A 20428-nucleotide genomic window follows, 5' to 3' on the forward strand; every position below is an offset into this window, starting at 1 on the left:
CGTTATCTCTTCGAATCACTGATCAACCGTATTTAATTAAACTTCATGTACAATGTAATGCCTGGTTTAGAGCCTGTGTCCAGCAGCAATAAAAGTTCAACAAGGAGACAGGTCAATAACCAAGTGGCAAAACACCATGTCTGTTATGGGACATTCTGCAGCCTAACTATCTATCCCAAGTTCTTCCGGAAAACACTGCTATGTTAATTAAGCGTTGATAGAGATCATCTGGAATGATAACTTCTTATTTAACTATGAGTTCAGATCTCATTGATTATGCCAATAATAATTTGGAAAGCTGTTAACACAACTTGCTAACAGAATCCTACTCTTATATTCCAATATTAATCATTTCACATAACTGGCACACTGGTTTGGAGAAGCAAGTCAAATTAAACTTTTTTTTTTTTTTTTTTTTGTCAAGTCCCATAAAGCTAGAGTCCACAAATCATGAAAAATGAAACAACAGTAAAACATTGCTGAAATCTAAAATTAGTTATACCTCAGAAAGAACTCAAATAGTGACTTTAATTATGGAAAAATTACAAGTTAGGTCACTGAAAAGGGATCCATCATTTTTCAATGAAATTACTATCTTGCTATCTAATACAGTACTTCTTTAAAAATACATACAGCTATATTGAAAGTAAGACAGAAGAATAGAGACTCTAAGATTGATGATTTGACCAGTTAAATATTAAGATCCATTTTTACAGCTCTTCAGCTTTAGGAATTTGATAACTCTGGACTGGCAAACACAATAATTTCACTCTCAAATACAATGTTACAGCGCAGGCTCATTTCAGTTTCCAAAAGCATTACCTATCTGATGATTCAGTAGCCTTTTGTCAAATGAGTTGACAGTTTCTTAATTCCAGTAAGTATTGTACACATTGGAAAACAACAACTGTAAAAGGAACCTTTTTTTTTTTTTTTTTTTTTTTTTTTTTTTTTATTTCAGCCTCAGCACTGAGTACACTGTCTGAATGACTTCTGGAAGTTAATGATCCACTGGTACCCATCAAAATCTTGATAGGACGGTGAAGCAGGAGTAACTTGTTTTACCATTGTCTGTATTATAGTTCTGCTGTCACAATATCTCTCATGTTATAGTTCTACTGTCACAATGCTTCTTATATATCACTTAAAAACAAAAAGCAAGACCAAAGAGAATACCCAGGTTATCTGCATGAGAGTGCTGCTACAAATCAAGATTATCTTTTTTTTTTTTTTTTTAAATCCAATCAGACAACACAAGAACTAATAAGGGAAGAATTGTCTGTATATCTACTGGTAATTAAGAAATGAAAAAAACGAGCTCCAGCAAGCTTCACTGTTTTCTTGTAAACAATCAAGCAATTGAATGCACTACAAAAGTCCTAACCACTCTGCAAGAACACGTACTCCTGCTAAAACTTGGGTCAGCTAAATGGAGTGTTCTGAACAGAAACCAGAATGAATGAGAGAAAAATAAAGAACTTAAAATCTTTTCTGAGGAAGCAGATTTCTCTGAACAGACTAACAGCTAATTAGCTCACATAATTTATAACAGAAAGTGAATTTAACCATTATAAAGGATTTCATGCACTGGTAGGCATCCTGAACCAAATTCCATTGTTGCTTACACTTTGAAGAGATTATTTGTGCAATCCCCAGTGATTTCAACATAGAAATTGCCAATATGTTTCTAAATGCTGAACTTGAAGCTAGAAGATTCAAGATTGCTCTTGTATGTTGGCCTTATCAGTAAGACTTACATTCTCTTTAGTTTCTTGTACTGGGTAAAAGCTCCAGGGGGGATGATTTTGATGAGGTTTTGTTCCAAACGTCTGAAAACAAACAAACAAAAAAGTAATATACATGTTAAATGCACAAATGTAGGACAGGAATTACATTAAAAATTACAACTTTTTTTTTTTTTCTTTTTGTACAAGTATAAAGCTATTTATAGAGGTTTATATGTGAAAGAGATTTTTCTTTTGAAAGGCACTAAATAGGAAAAATACTGAGGAAATAACTTTCCTTAGAAAAGAAATTCATTTCATTGATTACATTAAACCTGTACATAAAAAAGCCACAAGCTATAGAAATTGCATCTTTAAAGTTCATGAAATTAAAAAAACAAACAAACAAACAAACAAACTTAGGTGTATTGTATTACTACTTAGTCAAAATTAAGGTAGAAAATACAGAAGCTTCCCCTGACCAGCTACTGCAAATAGTAGGCAGCTATCCAAACTGCAAGCTATGCTATTTGTGACAGCTTAATGAGCAGATTAATAATACTACCAGAGTGACTCAGGAGCAACAATCTGTGGGAACATGCTGAAATTCCTTCCCTGTATCCACCACTTGCATTAATAATACTTCTGCAAGACAATGTGGAATGCACAGCGGTATAAATGCAGATTTTTAATTTTGAGAGGGACAGAGGAAAAAGGACCGTGTCTTCCGATTTTAACTAACAAATACTGGAAGTGTTCTAAAATATAGCCCAGCCTAAATGAAAATGCTACTATTCTCATTTCTGAGATATGATTTGAAAGAAATATTCTTTACAGAGTAGCATAAATACTGATATCAGTAACAAAATGTAAGCAGCTTTAAGATACCACATCCAGTAACCACTGAGATTCATTTCTGTGCCTTCACAAAAACATTTTCAAGCCTTTGACAGCGAGATCCCCAAATACCTGCTCAAAAGTCTGTCTTCTCCTCAAATGAACCCTAAATATTCATCTCAATTAGAAATGTAAAACTGGACCCCCCTACAACAAATTCTAATGTCTATGGCAGCTAAAATTCTACAATCACACTTGGAATTGAAAGGAAAATTTGATTTTACCTAGCTCTTACTAAAAGTTGTGTATTTTTCTTTTCCAAAAATGTGATACAAACAAACAGTTACAATAACAAAAATCTGTGGTTGGAAATGGTTTAGAATTGAAATGCAAAAACAGACTGGAATGAAGGAATGAATCACTCTACGCATTTAGAGCTGCTGCAGCAGTGCAGAGGAGAGAAAAATGTTAAAAAACAGGAATGGAGATAAAATGAGATGCAGAAAGAAGTAAATCATGGTTTTTAAAGGACTTCGGAAGAATGCAGGGAAAATGTGCACAGCCCATCAGCCCTCTACTGCACAGCGTATCCTTCAGTTGATCTGTGCTTTCAATAGGCAAAAGAAAAGTCCCCTTGAAAATAAGATACTTTACCAGCTCAGTTATACTCCAAGAAGCTACTTAAATCATGAATATAGTGATACTCATACAGTCAATTTGCACAGCCTTTTTTCTTTTTCTTTTTATTTCTGTAGTACTCTACTGCAAAGGTTGTGAGCAGGGTTAATTCTATTCCTTGTTTTGCGATTCGAATTAGTTTCTGAGACTTCCCTACCAGTTGGTCTAAATATAACATGCATCATTCCTGGCAAGTCCACAGTGAAATGCAAATTGCTGAAAGCTTCAGCACACTACTATTATTGGGTGTTTGTCACCAGAATTAGCAGTACACATACTCTTCCCATAAAGGCTTTTTGTCAGCCTGCCAGTTTGGTGTTTAACTCCTCCCAAGTCTTTCTATGTAGACACTTCTAGGAACAAAAGAGGGCCCAGCTCGTCAGATTCCTTGCCTCATGGATGGAAACTGGGGGTTCACACACTGCATACAGGCGCAGAGCAGTCCTTGCAGTGACAAAGTACAGTGGCAGAGGGAAACATGGCTCCATTTTATCACTGCTCAAAATTCCAAGGAAATTTCAGTCACTCAGAAGTAGAAATACACCCAGAAATAACCCCATGATGGGCAAAAAAGTCAAAATCGGAATAGTCACAGCCCAAGCAATAAAGGAGATTTCTAGAAATAGTGGAGAGGAATACTGAAGAAGTGCTGTTTCACAGAGCTCCCTGGATGACTTCTTCATCCTTTCCTATACCATTTGCAGCAGATGGCCTGTATACAAATAGACATACTCGTCTTCTGCTGCTAGATTTTCACCTTATCGCCTTATTTTTTTTTTTTTTTTGTATGAAGTTCTTCATAAAAGAAGAACTAAAGACTCCACATAATACATGATTTTAGGGCACTACATTTTGCAGCTGCTACCGCAAGGGCAACAAGAAGTTGGACAGAGCTTCTGTCATCAGGGCATGTTCTCAGGTGGATTCCCACTGGGAACAAAATGCAGCTGACCTTGAAGCCTTAAATAAAGTGCAGCATTACATAAACAGGTACTTAAAAAGTATGAATCACTAGTCTGACTTCAGTTTATTTTTTCATAAATGCATGTATAGACTGAAACACATAAGCTGAAAAACACGACGCAGTTACACAAATAATACAGTAGAAAACACATTTTTTGTATTAATACTTGGAGCTGTCTGTGCTCATAAATGACATGTGAAGGCCAGTACAGGATTAACAACCTCTAGGAAACACTAGGTTTTGCCTGAAGGGGTGTTGGCAATTTCAAGTTGATGAAGACTTAATTATAAACCAACGTTATTCATGCTGTAATGGGTAACATTGCTGCTAGAGGTGCCATCTTTCAAATAAAGTAAAAACAGACTTCTTACCAAGTCTTGTCATTTTTTTAAAGTGAAAGGCTAGTCCAAATTTCACAGCTACATTTTATTTCAGAGAGAACTATCTAGTTTACCTACAAAAAGAGCTGTGCAAACTTCATTTTTCATTGTCTACACCTACATGTTATGAAGTGCTGTCATACAAAAACAACCTGTGCTAGTGCAAAGCAGCAAGCTGATTTTTTGTGTGCATCACTGGAATACTATAAATACTATAACTTGTAATACTATAAATTAGGTTTACAACACATTTGAGAGCTTTGTACAGGAGATCAAGTCCTAAAAGTGTAAACTTTGATCATTTGAACTACTGTCTGCCACATTAAAGATTTCTTACAACTCAATAAAAATTTTCCTTGATTTTCCTCTGGTATTTCATAATAAGATTCATTTAAAACACTCCAAGAGTAGAATTCACAAAACTGATAAAATAAATGGGCCATGTTCAAACCTCTTGGGCTTTTGTTCCTCCTTCCAGTTACCCATTTCACTGTGCCATGTTGCCTGCTGGCAGCTGTATCGTTTCAATGAATTGAAGCATATCTCCCCCCTTCTGACATACTGCAATGCTGTCTGACTCTCGATGCTTTATTTTATTGGCTTTGACAACAACGTCAAAGGACAAGAACAATTTCCTTTCTCCTCTCTAATATATTATCAGAGATTGGAAAGTATGCGGACCCAGTGGATTCAGATACATTTTTCTTGTAATAACATGATGCTAGACAGGATAAAGTATTCCTTCTTCCCACTCTTTTTAAATAACTTCGCAGCAATGAGAGCAAAAAGTAAACACATCGGAAAAAAAGGGGGGAAGAGGGGGAACTATGCAGTTAAATATGACAAATGATCCCAGAGCAAAGAATAAGCACTCAAATTCCCATGCTAATCCATCTCAGAGTTCACTAAGGTGCAAATCTTTTCATCACCTCCTCATCTGGCGCCTGTACTGCTCACACCCAGGATGGCAAAACACAAAGGTTAAAAAATTCTCCCTAGGCAGCCTTTGCAGAGCCGGCTCACGCTCTGGGGGATGACGGAGCCATTTGTCTTGAAGAGTGATTCCCCCTGCAGAGTGGGGGAGACAGCCGTATTAATTTGGGGCCTTAACTATCTCTCTTTCAATGAGGGAAAGAAAGAATTTGTTACTTGGGTCTCTAATGGAGCAGTTTGCTAGCAATTTTCCCATTTCAAACACCGTCTCAGCTGCTAATGTGTAATGTTTTGTCAAGCTTGCCTACCCATAACATAGACAAATCACTAGCTTGGAGAAAAGGAGAGAGGGAGTGAAGCATCAGTACTGATAATTCTTAGCTGTCACATGAATAGAGCCTACAAATGAGACGTCCATGCTCTATTAACAGTGCCACCGAGCTCTTGCCTGAGATGTGTCAGAGAAGTCCCTCTGCACTGGGCAGTCATGAGCTTCCCTGCTGGGAGACAGAGCATGAGTGAATGAGCCAGACTGCTCCCTGGATCACGTCGCTCCGCTCCCCGTGCTGGGGCTCTTCAGGCCGGCATCACTCGGGCAGCCAATAACTGAAAGCAGTCGCCAGGAGAGAGAAAGCCTAAGGTCAGGTTAGTGCAGCAGTAACCTGTAGCACACACTTCTGGCAGGATGCACGCAACCTCTGGGAAGGATGGGACACTTGCTTTGCTCCTGCCTATAAGCAGGGATTTTCAGGGAGCCAGTAAAGGACCACTGGGGGGAAGTAACCCACATGTACATCACAGCCCAAGGACAGGCTTCCTTTAGAAAGGATGAAACTTCTCGAGCATGCAACAATCAGAAAAGAGCCTGTTTGTCCTTGCCAGGGAGGGAGAACAACTGGATTATAGAAGCTGCTTGGACTGTTACTTTCCATTTATCTCATATTTTTGACTTACATATCTTATCATACATTTTGCACTCTAATGACGAAAATTTCACAAATGTATTTTCAGTATTTAAGAGAAAAAGATCACTCTTAAATCTGGTTGTCTTGGGGCTAGAGCCAAATTCTGCCCTGAATCTTTTCTTGCCTCTCCATCCACAGCAGGTTCAGGTAGCTGCACTGTGGTATTTACCCAAAGGCAGCACTGCACAGGAGAGAGCCTCGCTGGGTAGGAAGGAATCCTGTACTGCAGTGGCACTGTCAGCACCTGTGGCTTATCCTGCAATGAAGAATGCAGAAGTCACACTGCCCTTTACACTGCAGCACTGTGCAGGGCACTTCCTGCAAAGCAAGAGGCAGAAGACCTGTAGACCCATTGCTTTACAAAGTGTTTATGGACCTACACTACCAAGAAACAGCTTTTTTTGTGGCTCTGTCTCACCCCTCAGTTCTCTGACAGGTAGAAGACATAGTGCTTTGGGAGGGAAGGACATTCAGCATTTTAAATATCTCAACACTTACTGCTCGTTTTAACTAACAGACAGTTAAAACCTTTAGTCTGTACCCTAGCCAAAGACTCTACCACCACTATAAAAACCCTAAACACATGTGGTTCTCCAAGACTTTTACACTGCTACCTTTCATCATAGTGCCTGAATGACTTCCAAATAAAATTAATAATATGTATTATAACTCCTTCTCTCACTGAGCCTGCCTCTCTGCCTTAGGAACTGGAGAACTGAGAGCCAGTAAACTGTCTGCCTATATTAATACAAGGTGACAACTAGAGTTTCCCTTCACATTCTGATATTTGGGGTTGATTTTCAGGGCCTAGCTGTCAAGCTCATCCTGTAGTTTTAAAAGGACTGCTTCTTAACTATTCACCTAACTCAGGGCAGATCTGCAAAGGACAAAATCCTATTAAGAATGAAGTGACTTCTCAAAATAAATATATCTAGGAAGTTACATTGATAACGCTCACCAAAAGACGTCTTTCAGAGTGAAACCAGATGTTTTGATGTGTTCCCTGATACCATGGTGTCCATTTAAAAGTGGTGCTGGTCATATTGGATTTTCTCTCCTACTACAGCTTTTAGTAGTTTAGTTTAAGCTGACACCAGTCACTAGTTGAGCAGTCGGTCACACTAACTACAAATCCACCAACTCTGCTGTATTTTAATTTTTTGCCAAGCACTGTACAGACAAACAGGATGACATCAGATAAATCTGTGGTCTGTTATTCTGCAAAACAGTTTTTGACATAACACTGATGTCCATAGCCATATAACTACAGAATGCAGTAATATATTACCAAATCTCAGGGCCCCTCCACCTACCACTGTGATACTCCACATTCACAGGCAGAATTTTTGTCCCTTCTCATCACATTTCATTGTTACCTTCTCCCTCTAGTCTCACTGACTTCTTTTCCCTGCTTCATCCTTGGAGTTAGGGCGCAGGCATCCACTCAGCATTCTACCAGTACCCGAGCTCCCTCTCACTGCAACACCACATCTGTGTGACCTCTTTGCAGAGCCTTCAAGTGAGTGTTCCTCCCCTGCGAGCCACCATCCATGGGGGTAAGATCAGTGAGGATGTTAAAGGTACAACAGAAGCTCTTTTTTGGGGTAGAATACCAAATAATGCCTTCTCACTCTTCTTTTGCTGCTTCCCTCATCTGATGTTTAGTATCACCCCTGTACATCAGGAGGATCTGAACTGGGATTAGGAGGACAGAATTTCCCTTCTCAGTAGACTTCACTGGCTCCCATGGATTTGGGATTAGAGTTTGCAGGAAGATGTCTGCCTCTATGGCATCTGCCTACAGGCACAAGGCTGTGAGTAGAAAGCTGGGAAAAAAAGAGTCCCTATCCTGGAGAGATTTGGCAATTTCCAACTACAATTTTCAACTTGTAAGTATAAAGTTGTAGTTACAACTACAGCTTTCCTACTACTGAAACACAGCCTAGTCACATACTTCATTCAACCACCATGCAAGTATTCATTCAGATTTGTGTTTCCAAGATGTTTTGACATAGGAAACACACCAGAAACATGGCTCCCACTTCTTGATTTTTGTGACACCTGGTGACTGACTGTTCAGATAGCTCCAGGGAGTATTACACAGAGGATGAGGTTCTGGCAGTCACTTCTTTTTTCAACAATGCAGCATCTGCTCTGGGCCTCAGATCTCTGCTGAACATGTTTGCTGTGTTTGTTGTTGTTGTTGCTTGTTTTGATTTTAAATCTGAAGCTTCAAGCTCATACTTGGGACACACCTGGTTTCTCCAGTGCCTACTAGCAATCAATCCCTGGCCTACAGATACATGTCATAAATGTAAACAAGTTGTAATGTTTTTTAATGCACCAGACTCATAATGGTTGCTTTACTGAAAGTGCTTTTGTTCCATTAGGTCCCAGAAAGACTAAATTCTTAAACCAGTCATGTTGCTGTATCAACATTAATTTTGTAGGTTGATCCAGCCTATCCTCTATCAACTTCCAATTACCTTAAGATATTTCCAGCACAGATCATTTTTCTAAATTTTCTAACAATGGTATAACTAGTTCAGGAATCTGAAGATTCCTTCAAATTGGCTTCTATTATATTTGTCAAGTTGTAACTTAAAATTATATTTTTACACTTAAGGTGCAGAGGAAAAAATAAACTGATGGAAAGGAGAAAAAAAAAAAAAAGCCATAATTTAATCCATAATCTAATATCTTGTGGAAAGCTCCATACACTCAGTAACATCTGATTTTACTACACATTTGCAAATCATGGCAGTTGAAAGGCTGTCACCCACAATATTTTGTCAACAAACCAGATTCTAACATTTGCAAATAAACATTCCTCATACCCTTTGTTCTTTACCCAATATTTTTTAACAAAACAAACAGGAGAACACATGTAAACCTAAGAATGATTAGCACTTTTTACAGTAAAAGTTGGATTCGTACATTATATTTCAAAGTGATTTTATGCTCTCTATTTTGTTTTCTGTGATTTCTTCCACACTTCCATAATCAGATGTCAGGATGTATGTGCTCATTATGCAGTTCAATTTCCCCACTTTGCTTGGCAAAACAGAAGGTTTTGAGTGACATTTGTATTAGATAAAAAAGACTTAGGGCTTTTTGTTGATGTAAATCTCTTACTCTTTGTTGGGTGATACTCAGTTAACAAATTTGATTACGTGGTGTAACTATTTATGACCCTCGCTGGGGCCCCATACGTTTTTATTAACAAGGCTAACCATGTCTTCCTGCTGAAGTGAAGTCTCTGAAGAAAAAAAAAATCAACAAAAATATCAACACACCCAAACCTACAAGCCTTGTAAGAATACTAACTCCTACAGGGCATGCCTGCATAAATTTCACCTGCACAAAACTTTTTTATTTTTTCCTTTAGAAATCTATCTCACAATAGTAAGAAGGAAGAACAAGATAAAAAATGAGTCAGCCAAAAGAATGGATATTATTATCAGTGTACAAAAACTGTATTTATTAAGCCAAAACCACCTTATTATGCCTATAGATGACATTAGTTACACTTACTTTTACAAATAAAAGCAAACATTAGAAGTAAATCCTACCTTAGTCTTACGGCAGAAACTCCCTGCAGTTACTGCTTGTTTCTGTAACTCTGAAAAAGAGCTTCCTCAATCTGTCTCAGCAAACGATACACCTTTGTTCTTGACATTCCACATAAATATTTTCTCTACTGACTCTCAATCTAAAATATTTTCTTTATTATTCCATCATTATTTTTGTGTCTTGCCCTCATTGAATAGAAGATCTTCAACGTATTCTTGTCCTGTCAGTAGAAACCTCATTTTGATATTGAAAATAAGGAGCCACTGACACAGTTTGCCTAGTGAGATTCAGAAAATAGTAGTCAAATTTGACATGTGAAGCTGTCCAGAGCCAATTTACAGCAGTGAATTAAAATCATATTATATGATTCAACTACAGGAGCCAACCTGATTCCCTAGCCAGAGAACTTGCCACCAGAGGCAATTATGGAACATTTATTACAGTGTTCAGAAATACTGTGCTGGCTTCAGCTGCAGTATTTACTGGAAGCCTGGGAAAATTATTGTAATTTTCATTTAGAAGGAAGAATAATTTTAAATGCAGTACTGTCTTTCCTCTACCCCCAAATTTATAGTCTCCATACACCTATATTCTTGAGAAAATAAAAAAAGTCTCATCTTTCTGAAGCTGAGAACTTGAAAAGGAATAGTTAATTCACATGACATTGTTATGCTGCAGTTAATTTATAATTTATACAACGTTACTTTTATTATAATAAATAAATAGAATATCTTCAATCAATCTTTTTATAGCTTTTCCAACTTTAATTGGTGGAAAATTGATTTTGAATATACCAGTAATTTACTCTTAAAAGACCATCAAAGAGAATTTTGTGTATCACCTTCCTCACAATCACAAACGTTTCATGAAGATTCATGACTAAGTCCCAGCTCTATTGTAATAAATAACCATACGGGTACTGAAGAACAGAGAGGGTAATTTCTTCCCAGCACAATCACTGAAGTAACAAAACCATCCAACTTGTTTACCTACAGGTCTGTCTGCCCATGCACCAGCACTGCCCAACACTGTGGTACTCTCATGGCAGAAATTCTCTAAATAATAAATTTGTCAGAAAAGTGTTAATTAAAGGTGGAACAAGTACTACATCACATTTCAAAGCAATTCTTGCACAGAAAAGTAGGTTCATTTTCATTTTGACAGAACTATGCAAATAACAGCTAAATGTGTTAGATTTTTCCTTAGAGCTCAAATTCTATCATTCTTCCTAAGAGTAGAAATCAGGCAGCAAAATCAAGCACTACCCATACCTACAAAAATCTTACTCATCAATTCATCTATCAATAGTGAGAATGATAAATGAAACCAACACTGAGAAGTGCCTTAAAACTGACCTTAAGCCAAAGCTAGATGCTGGTACAAGGGCTACCATCATATTTTGTTCTCTGCTCAGAAGCTGGACTGGAAGCTGTGGTTATAACCTCACCAGATATGGGGGCCTAAGCAGCACTTCTCCTTGAGGGACTGTCAGTCTCTTTACTTTGTCTGGAACAATTACACCAACATTTAAACAAAATGTCCTCATTTTTAATTTAGATACATCCCATCCAGCATTACTTTTGGTTTATGCAATTATATTTTTCTTAATTGTACCAGACAAGAGAGCATTGTGAAGGTTAAGCAAGAGTGATACAGCAAGCTCAATATGGAAAATACACGTAACTGGTTTGAAATCTAAGAAGAGTTTGAATATCTAAAGATATACATGTGTATTTTAGATTCAGGATTTTGCAGACTCAAGTCTGCAGGTGATTGGGACTTGTCTTTTCAAATGTACTCAGTGTCTCACAGCACTGTATGTTCAAAGCACAGTTCCTATTGACTTTTACTGCACCTTTGAGTCCTCAAAACTGCTTCTGAATATCTCAGCTGAGTCAGCCAGAAAAGTAGAATCACATCATTAGTGACCACCCATGACAAGTTTGCACAAGTCACTTGCTCAGAATCATTTAATAAAACCAGTGGTAAAAACAAGCCAGTTTTCTGAAGAACATTCATGAGTTCATCTTCCGCAATGTCCCTATTTTCAAATTTTCCCGTTTCTGCAACACAAATCCTATGTATGCAGGCTCCCTCACTGCACAGCACACTGATCCATTCCTAGACAGTAAGAAATGAGTCCAAGCTTGCAACAGAAACATGAGACTATGCTGCAATTAAAGTGCATACCACAACAAACAGATATGAAAGCACTGCAAGAAGACGGCAACAACAACATTAACTTGCCTTTTTTATATATTTTTTTTTTCTGATTCAATTTGAATTCTTTAGTATTTTAATATTTTTACCTATTTAGTGGATTCAAAACCAAAAGTTGACATAACCAATTCCATCACAAGGAAACTCAGACACAACAGAAGTGCAGCACCCAGACCTCGGAATTAATGCCTGACTGGAAGAAATAACAGCAGGTAAAATAGTCAGTGCCTGTGCACTCTAATAGTTAAGCTCTGTGTGGATGGTTACCAGTGCACAGGGACAAATAGGTAAATTGGTGTTGGGTCTCAGAAGTGCATGCTGACATGTCAGGAGGGCTCTGAAGTTGCGTGGTTTCTGGTGAGACTGCTTGGCTCCATCCTCACTGTGTTGCCCTGCCCTGGCCCCGTCTGTGCTGCCTGGCATCCCAGTCCTCCTGCCACATCCCCACAGCCAGCCCTGCAGCGTTTGTGTCCCAGACTCACTGCCAGCAACCCCAGGCTTTACCCCCACACATTCCTCACTTTCTCAGTCTCAACACTTTCATCAACCTGTTTCAAGTTCCTTTGTTCCTGGCCTTTCTCATCATATGCTTTGCTGTTTCTTCCCTTGAGTTCAGTCTTCTCTACCCAACAGTTTCCCTATTGGGCCCGGCTAGTCTTTGTTGTCTCAAGTGTCAGTCCTTGGCTCTATCAATAAATCAATTCCTTCTTTGGAGAGCCACCACTTGGAGGGTCATGTAATTGGCTTTCACTCAGGAAGGTGTTGCACAACAAGCTTTTAAGAAACAAAAAGGTAGCAGTAGTAGTCCCTGCACAACTGCTTTAAGGTGTATGAAATTCTCAGACAGAACCTGTCTGGAACTAATATCCTAAAATGTAGCCTGGGTCACAGCAAATGTTGACCCTAAAATACAAATTGAAGGAGACTGGTTTTGAGATGGACAATCAACAGGGAAACGTCAAACTAAAGAAGGGACAGTGAAAAGTGTAGTGAGGTGGGGAGTTACTGATCACTCTCCAGTACTGGAGGACATCAAACAAACCTGGTAGGCAACTTGTTGAAGCAAGCTTACTGTTTGAAGTGCTACAGACAGGGCTGACACTGCCCTTGCTCCCAGTCCCTCATATTTGAATGTGCAGGACAGCTGTCCTTTCCCACGCATAAAACGAGCCAAACACTATCAGGTGAGAGCTGGCAGACAGGGCCAGAGCTCAGGTCCCTCCAGCCCCATGTCCTGAGTCAGCAAGAGCCAAAACTGCCCTGACCCAAACCTGCTGCTGTGACAAGTGTTTTTCCGACAATGTGCTTCCAAGCTCCCACAAGCCACAAGGCAGTGATTCTCGGAGGTGTGGCTGGTAGCTTTGGATTTAAACAATTCCCCAGTTTCTAGGTCATCCCTTGCCTTCAAGGTCAAGTCCATTCTGCACGTTCCCTGTCCATTACACATAATGCGGTGAAATGATTATATCATTCACTTACCAGCAAACCATGAAGTCATATGTTTTGGTATTTCTTTTTAGTAAATGCCTCCTGGTACTTAATGACTTGTTTTCATGAAGGTATATGTGCAAAACTTGTCTGTGCTTATTCCCCCCTGCTTCTCTATAACATATGCTGCTTCCCCCCCCGCCCCCCAGAAAAACACAAGAGAATCACTTTGTAAGCGGGGAATCTTTTGTATCATACACAGTCTCAGATCCATATCTTTTGTTTCTTGTAACTCATTTTTCCTCAGTCAATTTGGCTGATGCCATCAGCTCCCAACTGAACACGAAGCTTTACAAAAAAAGGAACTGCATTCTGTATGTTCTGACTACCTATTTTATGAAATTATGAAAAATCATGCTTGGCATACAGCTTTCTAGCTTTCCTACTTTCCTTTATTTAATAATAAACATGCTTGTAATAAAGGCCTTCAGGATAATGCACCTCAGGGGAAGGTGGAATAGTGTAATGCAACAAACTTCAGAGTCACGTGTGGCAGAGGTCAGCAGCAAGGGAAGATTAGCGTCATACGATGCTTGCTTTATGTCCCATGACAAGCGGGTTGCCTGTTTTGTGATAGCTTTTTAAAAACAAAAACAAATTTAGGACTTGGCAGCTTTGCTGGAGAAGGCTCTGCCTACCCATATTAATGAAAAAAGAAAGGAAGAACGCAGAGTAAAAGATCTTTAATTAATATTGAAACACAGAGTAAAACGTATGCCGTTGTTAATGACCGTGTTAGAGTAACAGCCGTGTGTTTCAATTTTGTGGGACAGTTTGTCAGTCAAGGGTGCTTATCTGAAACAGTTTGGCTTGCAAAGAAATATTGAGTTATGTGGAAATACAAGTAGAAAGCTGTAACTGAAAGTAACTAACAAGCAAGGGAACTTGGAAAGGCCCCATGGGGAGCAGAGTAGGCACAGCACTTTAATACTAACATAAATATTCTGGATGGACTATGGTCTATAGGGGAAATGTTTCTTACGTGGAATGACTATTTGCAATGCTAGAAAGAAACAGGTAAATTAAAAATATACCATCTCAAATAATATCCCATAGGACTTCTGAGGTGTGATCTATGCAATAGCAACCCAGCAACAGTTTGTCAGTACCACACATACACCAAAAGAGGAATCTTGTCTCTAGTAAGAGTCAGATCTCTAAAAGATTATTGGGATCGGATCATGGGATTACAGGGTCCAGAAAGAACTGTTCAGGCAGTGCCACTACACAGACACCTCTTACACAAAGTGTCTGACTGAAAATCAATCGTAGGGGATAAATCCCAAGGGAAAAACACACAAGCCACAGCCTCTCAACTGTCTGAGAGTAAGAGATATGAGTCACAGCATATAGGGAAAATTTACTTGGCCTCACAGCTACAACATTACAGTGAGAGAGTATTATCCTGCCTATCACATCAAACCAAAAGACAGTCATTTTTCCATGTGTAGCTGGAATCTGACCTCTGAATGCATTATATATTGAATAAGCACAGAGAAGACTCAGACAAACTGAATTTCTAAGCAGTATGACAGACGTCTGCATAAAACAGAACAGCTTTCTTGGTCAAAGGAATTTATGCCAGGATTTTTCTGAGAAAACACTGTGGCAGCATCTTCCATCTTTCCTGAAACATTTTTCCCTGTGAGAATATCCTTTACTCAAACTAGATGCAAGAATGAGTAATACCCTGCCCTTGTATTTAAGGTTAATTGATTGCCTTTTTATTTATTTATTTATTTACCAGTACTTTTACAAAATGAATTAACTGTTTTACCGGTAGAAAAAAAATGGTATGTGATCAATGTCACTGATGTCACTCATTCTGATAGAACTACTTGAAATTCTTAGCATATATTCCACAAAAATGAAATCTTCTCATGATTGACTCCATCAGAAAGTAAGCAACAGAAGTTTACACGAGGGTTAGCTCTCATTACACTTTGAACATAGCAGTCACCAATATTCCTTCTGCAGAACTACTCCCACCTGAAATGCTGTGTATTTGTAAAGGATATGTGCAGGATTAGAGTGATATAAGAGGTCTACATATGGGCAGAGACTCAAATAAGTACTACCTAAAATACAAGAAATCTGCCAGATCTGTATCTTTAAAGTACTTCATGTGATGTTCAATGGAACTAGAAGATCTGTAACCTCCAGGTTATTAAAGTTTCTCAGAATGTTATACGCATCTTGACTAGCTGTCTCATCGTCTACCTTAAAGGCTCTCTGAGTTTTCCTTCACCTTCTGTTCTCCTAAGGAGCTCTCCTAAGTTGTTTTCACAAGTTACAGGGTTTAGAGGAAACTAGAGGAACTAGAAAGGAGACAGGATGGCGATACTCGTTGCTATTATAACCACAATACAGACTGGCATTTTCACCTGCTTTCTCACACAGAGGAGTGTTGCTGACAGCAGACTGCTGGAGCACACCAATTTCACTCTTCCTGCAGAGACTGCTCTCCATGTGACTCTGGCATGGAGCCACAAAGATGATCTGACCTCTGCTATCATTTTTAATGCTACCAAATAAAATTTTACAGTTCTTCTAAATCAGCACTAATTTGGGAGCAAATCTAAAGACAGTCTCTTCTCTGCCTCTTATTATGAACCACTGCAGCCACTCCTTCAAACTTGTACTTTGACTTAAATTGAAAGCAGGACCACACATTGAATGTTCTTAGCATGTCAAATACAACTTATATTTATATTTTTAGGATAATTTTAAGCTAACTTTCAGGGATAGAAAATCAAGTATTACATGCACATGCACATTTTATGTGCAACCATATACTGGACACCAACACAACCAATAGATTCTGAACTTTGTCAGGAGGCAAGCAAATAGGCATTCAGAACAGCTTGTGTATGAGTTTATACTTCCCGTAAATGTTTTACATGCTCTAGATACATCCTCAACAATATGAATTTTAAGATGCTATTTGTTTCCTGCATTACTGTGCTAATATTTAATATGTATTTTCTATTGAAGTACACAGTCAGGAATAAGAAGTTACCTCTGTTACACTAAGATAAAAATCCAAACAATTTTGAGGAGAATCTTAAATGATAAAATCAATTGATAAAGTCATTTAGAGGAATTATGGTGTAGAGCAGATCACCAGCAATGAACATAGCATGTTGCCTTCATTGTCCACAACCCTTACATTCCTGTTAGTCATAACATAGTGGGCCACGCTTCACATAAGCAATTCAACTTGTGCTTTAATGTCACTGAAAAAGCAGTATTTCTACCACAACTAAAAGCTGAATGAGTGCACTGACTATAAACATATTTGAATCCATACTATGTAGCCTGTAAAAGCATGCTGGATGTTGGTAACCTCTGCACTACAAGCACCTAAACAGAAAAAGAACAGATTTGCATTCCTTATGGACTAACCAAAAGCAATTTGGTTACGGGCAACAGTACTTCAGAACCACCGTAGTATGATGCTATGGACACAAAAATAGATTATTGCAATTCCTAAAGGCACTAAAAAGAAACAAGTCTGTAAAACAAGCTTCATATCTTTCAACACACAAAAAAGTCAGAAAAACATTAAAGAATTAGAAATAACAAAATATGGCATACAAGAAATCAAAGATAAAATCAGCAGGGACAATCTGATTCAATGTCATACTTCATTGCAAATGAGAACTGCCAATTCACCAACCAAAGATAAAACAATCTCACTTCACAAAAACAAAAAGGGGACTGTCTATTTTTCTTTCCTGAGTATAGAACTGTAATCCCAGACTTCTGAGATATAAACACAATCTGTACATAACATGCCAAGATCTTCATCTTGTTTTGAGGTAGGACAATTTTCAACAGTATCTTAATATACATTAAATACTGATTTGAGCCCTTTAATAAAAAAAAAAAAAAAAAAAAAAAAGTGAAGGCAAAGAGGACAACTACAATGTATCTGATAACTGCTTACAACACAGTTCTCAAAACATGCATTTCTTTCACATCATGGACTAAAAACTGAGAGACATGACAAAGAATGGTGCATTACACTGGCACTTACATTTCCCAAATGTCCTCTGGTAGGTTAGCTGGAATTTCTGTTAAGCCCCTTCCTCGACAATCCACTACATTGTTGCTGCAGGTGCAGGCAGATGGGCAAGTGATGGAACTGGCACTGCATGATGGAGGTTCAGCCTGGGAACCTGAGACATAATGAAAACATTAAATGTTAGTTTTGAAAAATGATCGCCTGAAATTTTAACAATAAAATACATCAGGCTCCAAGTTTTCCAGATCTTTCCACTATACTAAGTAATAATTTATTTGGATTCAGTGAATATAATGTGTCATAAATCAACTGCAAAGAAAATGTATAAAAGATTACTGTGTTCTTATTCTTCCTCAGTTTCCACTCAATCAATATTTCTCCATCATGGACACTTCTTTGGTCTCCTCCATGATCAACCATATCAATTTATTCAGATTTAGAAAATAAGCCTAAAGATCAAGGGGTATTTCCAAAAGTTGTCTTTGACTTGAAGTTGCCATTACACTAATACTCCTTGAGTACTTTTACATACTGAGAGAAGACTGTCATCAATAATGACTTCTGTTTTTGAAATGATGTAACCTGTTATGGTAATTAATAACTGGAAATAGAAAGCTATTTTTTTTCAAGATTACACAATGCAGTTAATGGAAACACAAAAAAATGTTATAAAAAATTAAGTTCAACACTTCATATCCTTGTTTAACCTAGTAACTACTGAAAGACAAGAAACTAGAGAACAAATGCTTAGCATAAAAATGTTGCTCTATATATGTTCTATTCCATCCATTAGACCAAAGTTTAATTGTGAATAAGTTTTTCAAAACTGTAGCACTTTTATCAATTTTACTTAAATAGTTATGACTCTTATGTTTAGAATTTTGATATACAGAATCACAGAATTTCTAGGTTGGAAGAGACCTCAAGATCATCGAGTCCAACCTCTGACCTAACACTAACAGTCCCCACTAAACCGTATCCCTAAGCTCTACATCTAAATGTCTTTTGAAGACTTCCAGGGATGGTGACTCCACCACTTCCCTGGGCAGCCTGTTCAGCGCGTCACTTTGTCATAGAAGGAGATCAGGTTCGTCAAGCAGGACCTGCCTTTCATAAACCCATGCTGACTGGGCCTGATCGCCTGCTTGCCCTGCAAGTGCTGCGTGATGACTCTCAGGAGGATCTGCTCCATGAGCTTCCCTGGCACTGAGGTCAAACTGACAGGCCTGTAGTTTCCCGGGTCTGCCCTCCGGCCCTTCTTGTAGATGGGCGTCACATTTGCTAGCCGCCAGTCAACTGGGACCTCCCCCGATAGCCAGGACTGCTGATAAATGATGGACAGTGGCTTGGCCAGCTCCTCTGCCAGTTCTCTCAGTACCCTTGGGTGGATCCCATCCGGCCCCATCGACTTGTGCACATCTAAGTGCCGTAGCAGGTCACCAACCAGTTCCTCATGGATAGTGAGGGCCACATCCTGCTCCCCATCCCCTTCCACCAGCTCAGGGTACTGAGTATCCAGAGAACAACCGGTATTGCCGCTAAAGACTGAGGCAAAGAAGGCATTGAGCACCTCCGCCTTTTCCTCATCTCTTGTAACTAAGTTTCCCCCCGCATCCAGTAAAGGATGGAGATTCTCCTTAGTCCTCCTTTTTGTGTTGATGTATTTATAGAAACGTTTTTTGATATCTTTAACGGCAGTAGCCAGATTGAGCTCCAGATGAGCTTTGGCCTTCCTAATTTTGTCCCTGCACAGCCTCGCTACATCCTTAAAGTCCTCCCTAGTGGCCTGCCCACTTTTCCAAAGCTTATAAACCCTCTTTTTTCTCCTAAGATCAAGCCACAATTCTCTGTTGAGCCAGGCCGGTCTTCTTCCCTGCCAGCTCGTCTTTGGGCACGTGGGGACAGACCGTTCCTGCGCCATTAAGACTTCCCTCTTGAAGAGCGCCCAGCCTTCCTGGACCCCTCTGCCCTTCAGAACTGCCTCCCAAGGGACTCCACCAACCAGTGTCCTGAGCAGCTCAAAGTCAGCCCTCCGAAAGTCCAATACAGCGGTTTTACTGGTCCCCTTCCTGGCCTCGCCAAGAATAGTGAACTCCACCATTTCGTGGTCACTCTGCCCAAGACAGCTCCCGACATACCGATACATACCCACTTAAACACAAAGAGAAGGTATTTTGCCACACTGGTTAATGCTATTGAGATGTGGAAGTTATTGACCTATTTATGGTGAATCACACTTTCAAATTATGTAAGACAAGAAACCTTAGGCATGTTTTTGACCTATGACCAGACACAGAGGACTGAGTGTGAATGCTTGTGTTGGAAAGAAGTGGCCTAAAAACCTAACAGAAACAGGAAAAAAAAAAGGTTCTTTTCTAGATCACATAGATTATAATCACAAAACATAATCCGTCTTTCAGCTAGAACAAAATGCTTTCAGTTGTCAAATAACAAATACATGTGAAAACATGGGAAGCTAAGCATAAAGCCTGGGCTCTATTTTGGAAAAGACCCACAATTGATACTTTCATAACTTACAACTGGAGGTGGCAAAGTCAAAAAAATATCTGTTTACATTGATTAAAAATCCAATATCATTATGACAATATTACATATATGCACACTGGTTTAGCCCAGTG

At 38.8% G+C, this 20428-nt stretch overlaps 1 protein-coding gene across 2 annotated transcripts in view; it reads right to left on the reverse strand.

Moving 5' to 3' along the window:
• Positions 1–20428, reverse strand: part of SLIT3 (slit guidance ligand 3) — a 516877-nt gene that overhangs the window by 163675 nt on the left and 332774 nt on the right. For both annotated transcript variants that reach the window (XM_032196646.1, XM_032196647.1), the window contains exons 10-11: positions 17802–17943; positions 1758–1829 (exon numbers count right to left, since the gene is read on the reverse strand). In XM_032196646.1, the coding sequence (XP_032052537.1) occupies positions 1758–1829; positions 17802–17943 (214 nt within the window). The remainder of the gene's footprint in view (positions 1–1757; positions 1830–17801; positions 17944–20428) is intronic.

This window comes from Aythya fuligula, chromosome 14 (assembly GCF_009819795.1).
Source record: "Aythya fuligula isolate bAytFul2 chromosome 14, bAytFul2.pri, whole genome shotgun sequence".
Taxonomy (NCBI): domain Eukaryota; kingdom Metazoa; phylum Chordata; class Aves; order Anseriformes; family Anatidae; genus Aythya; species Aythya fuligula.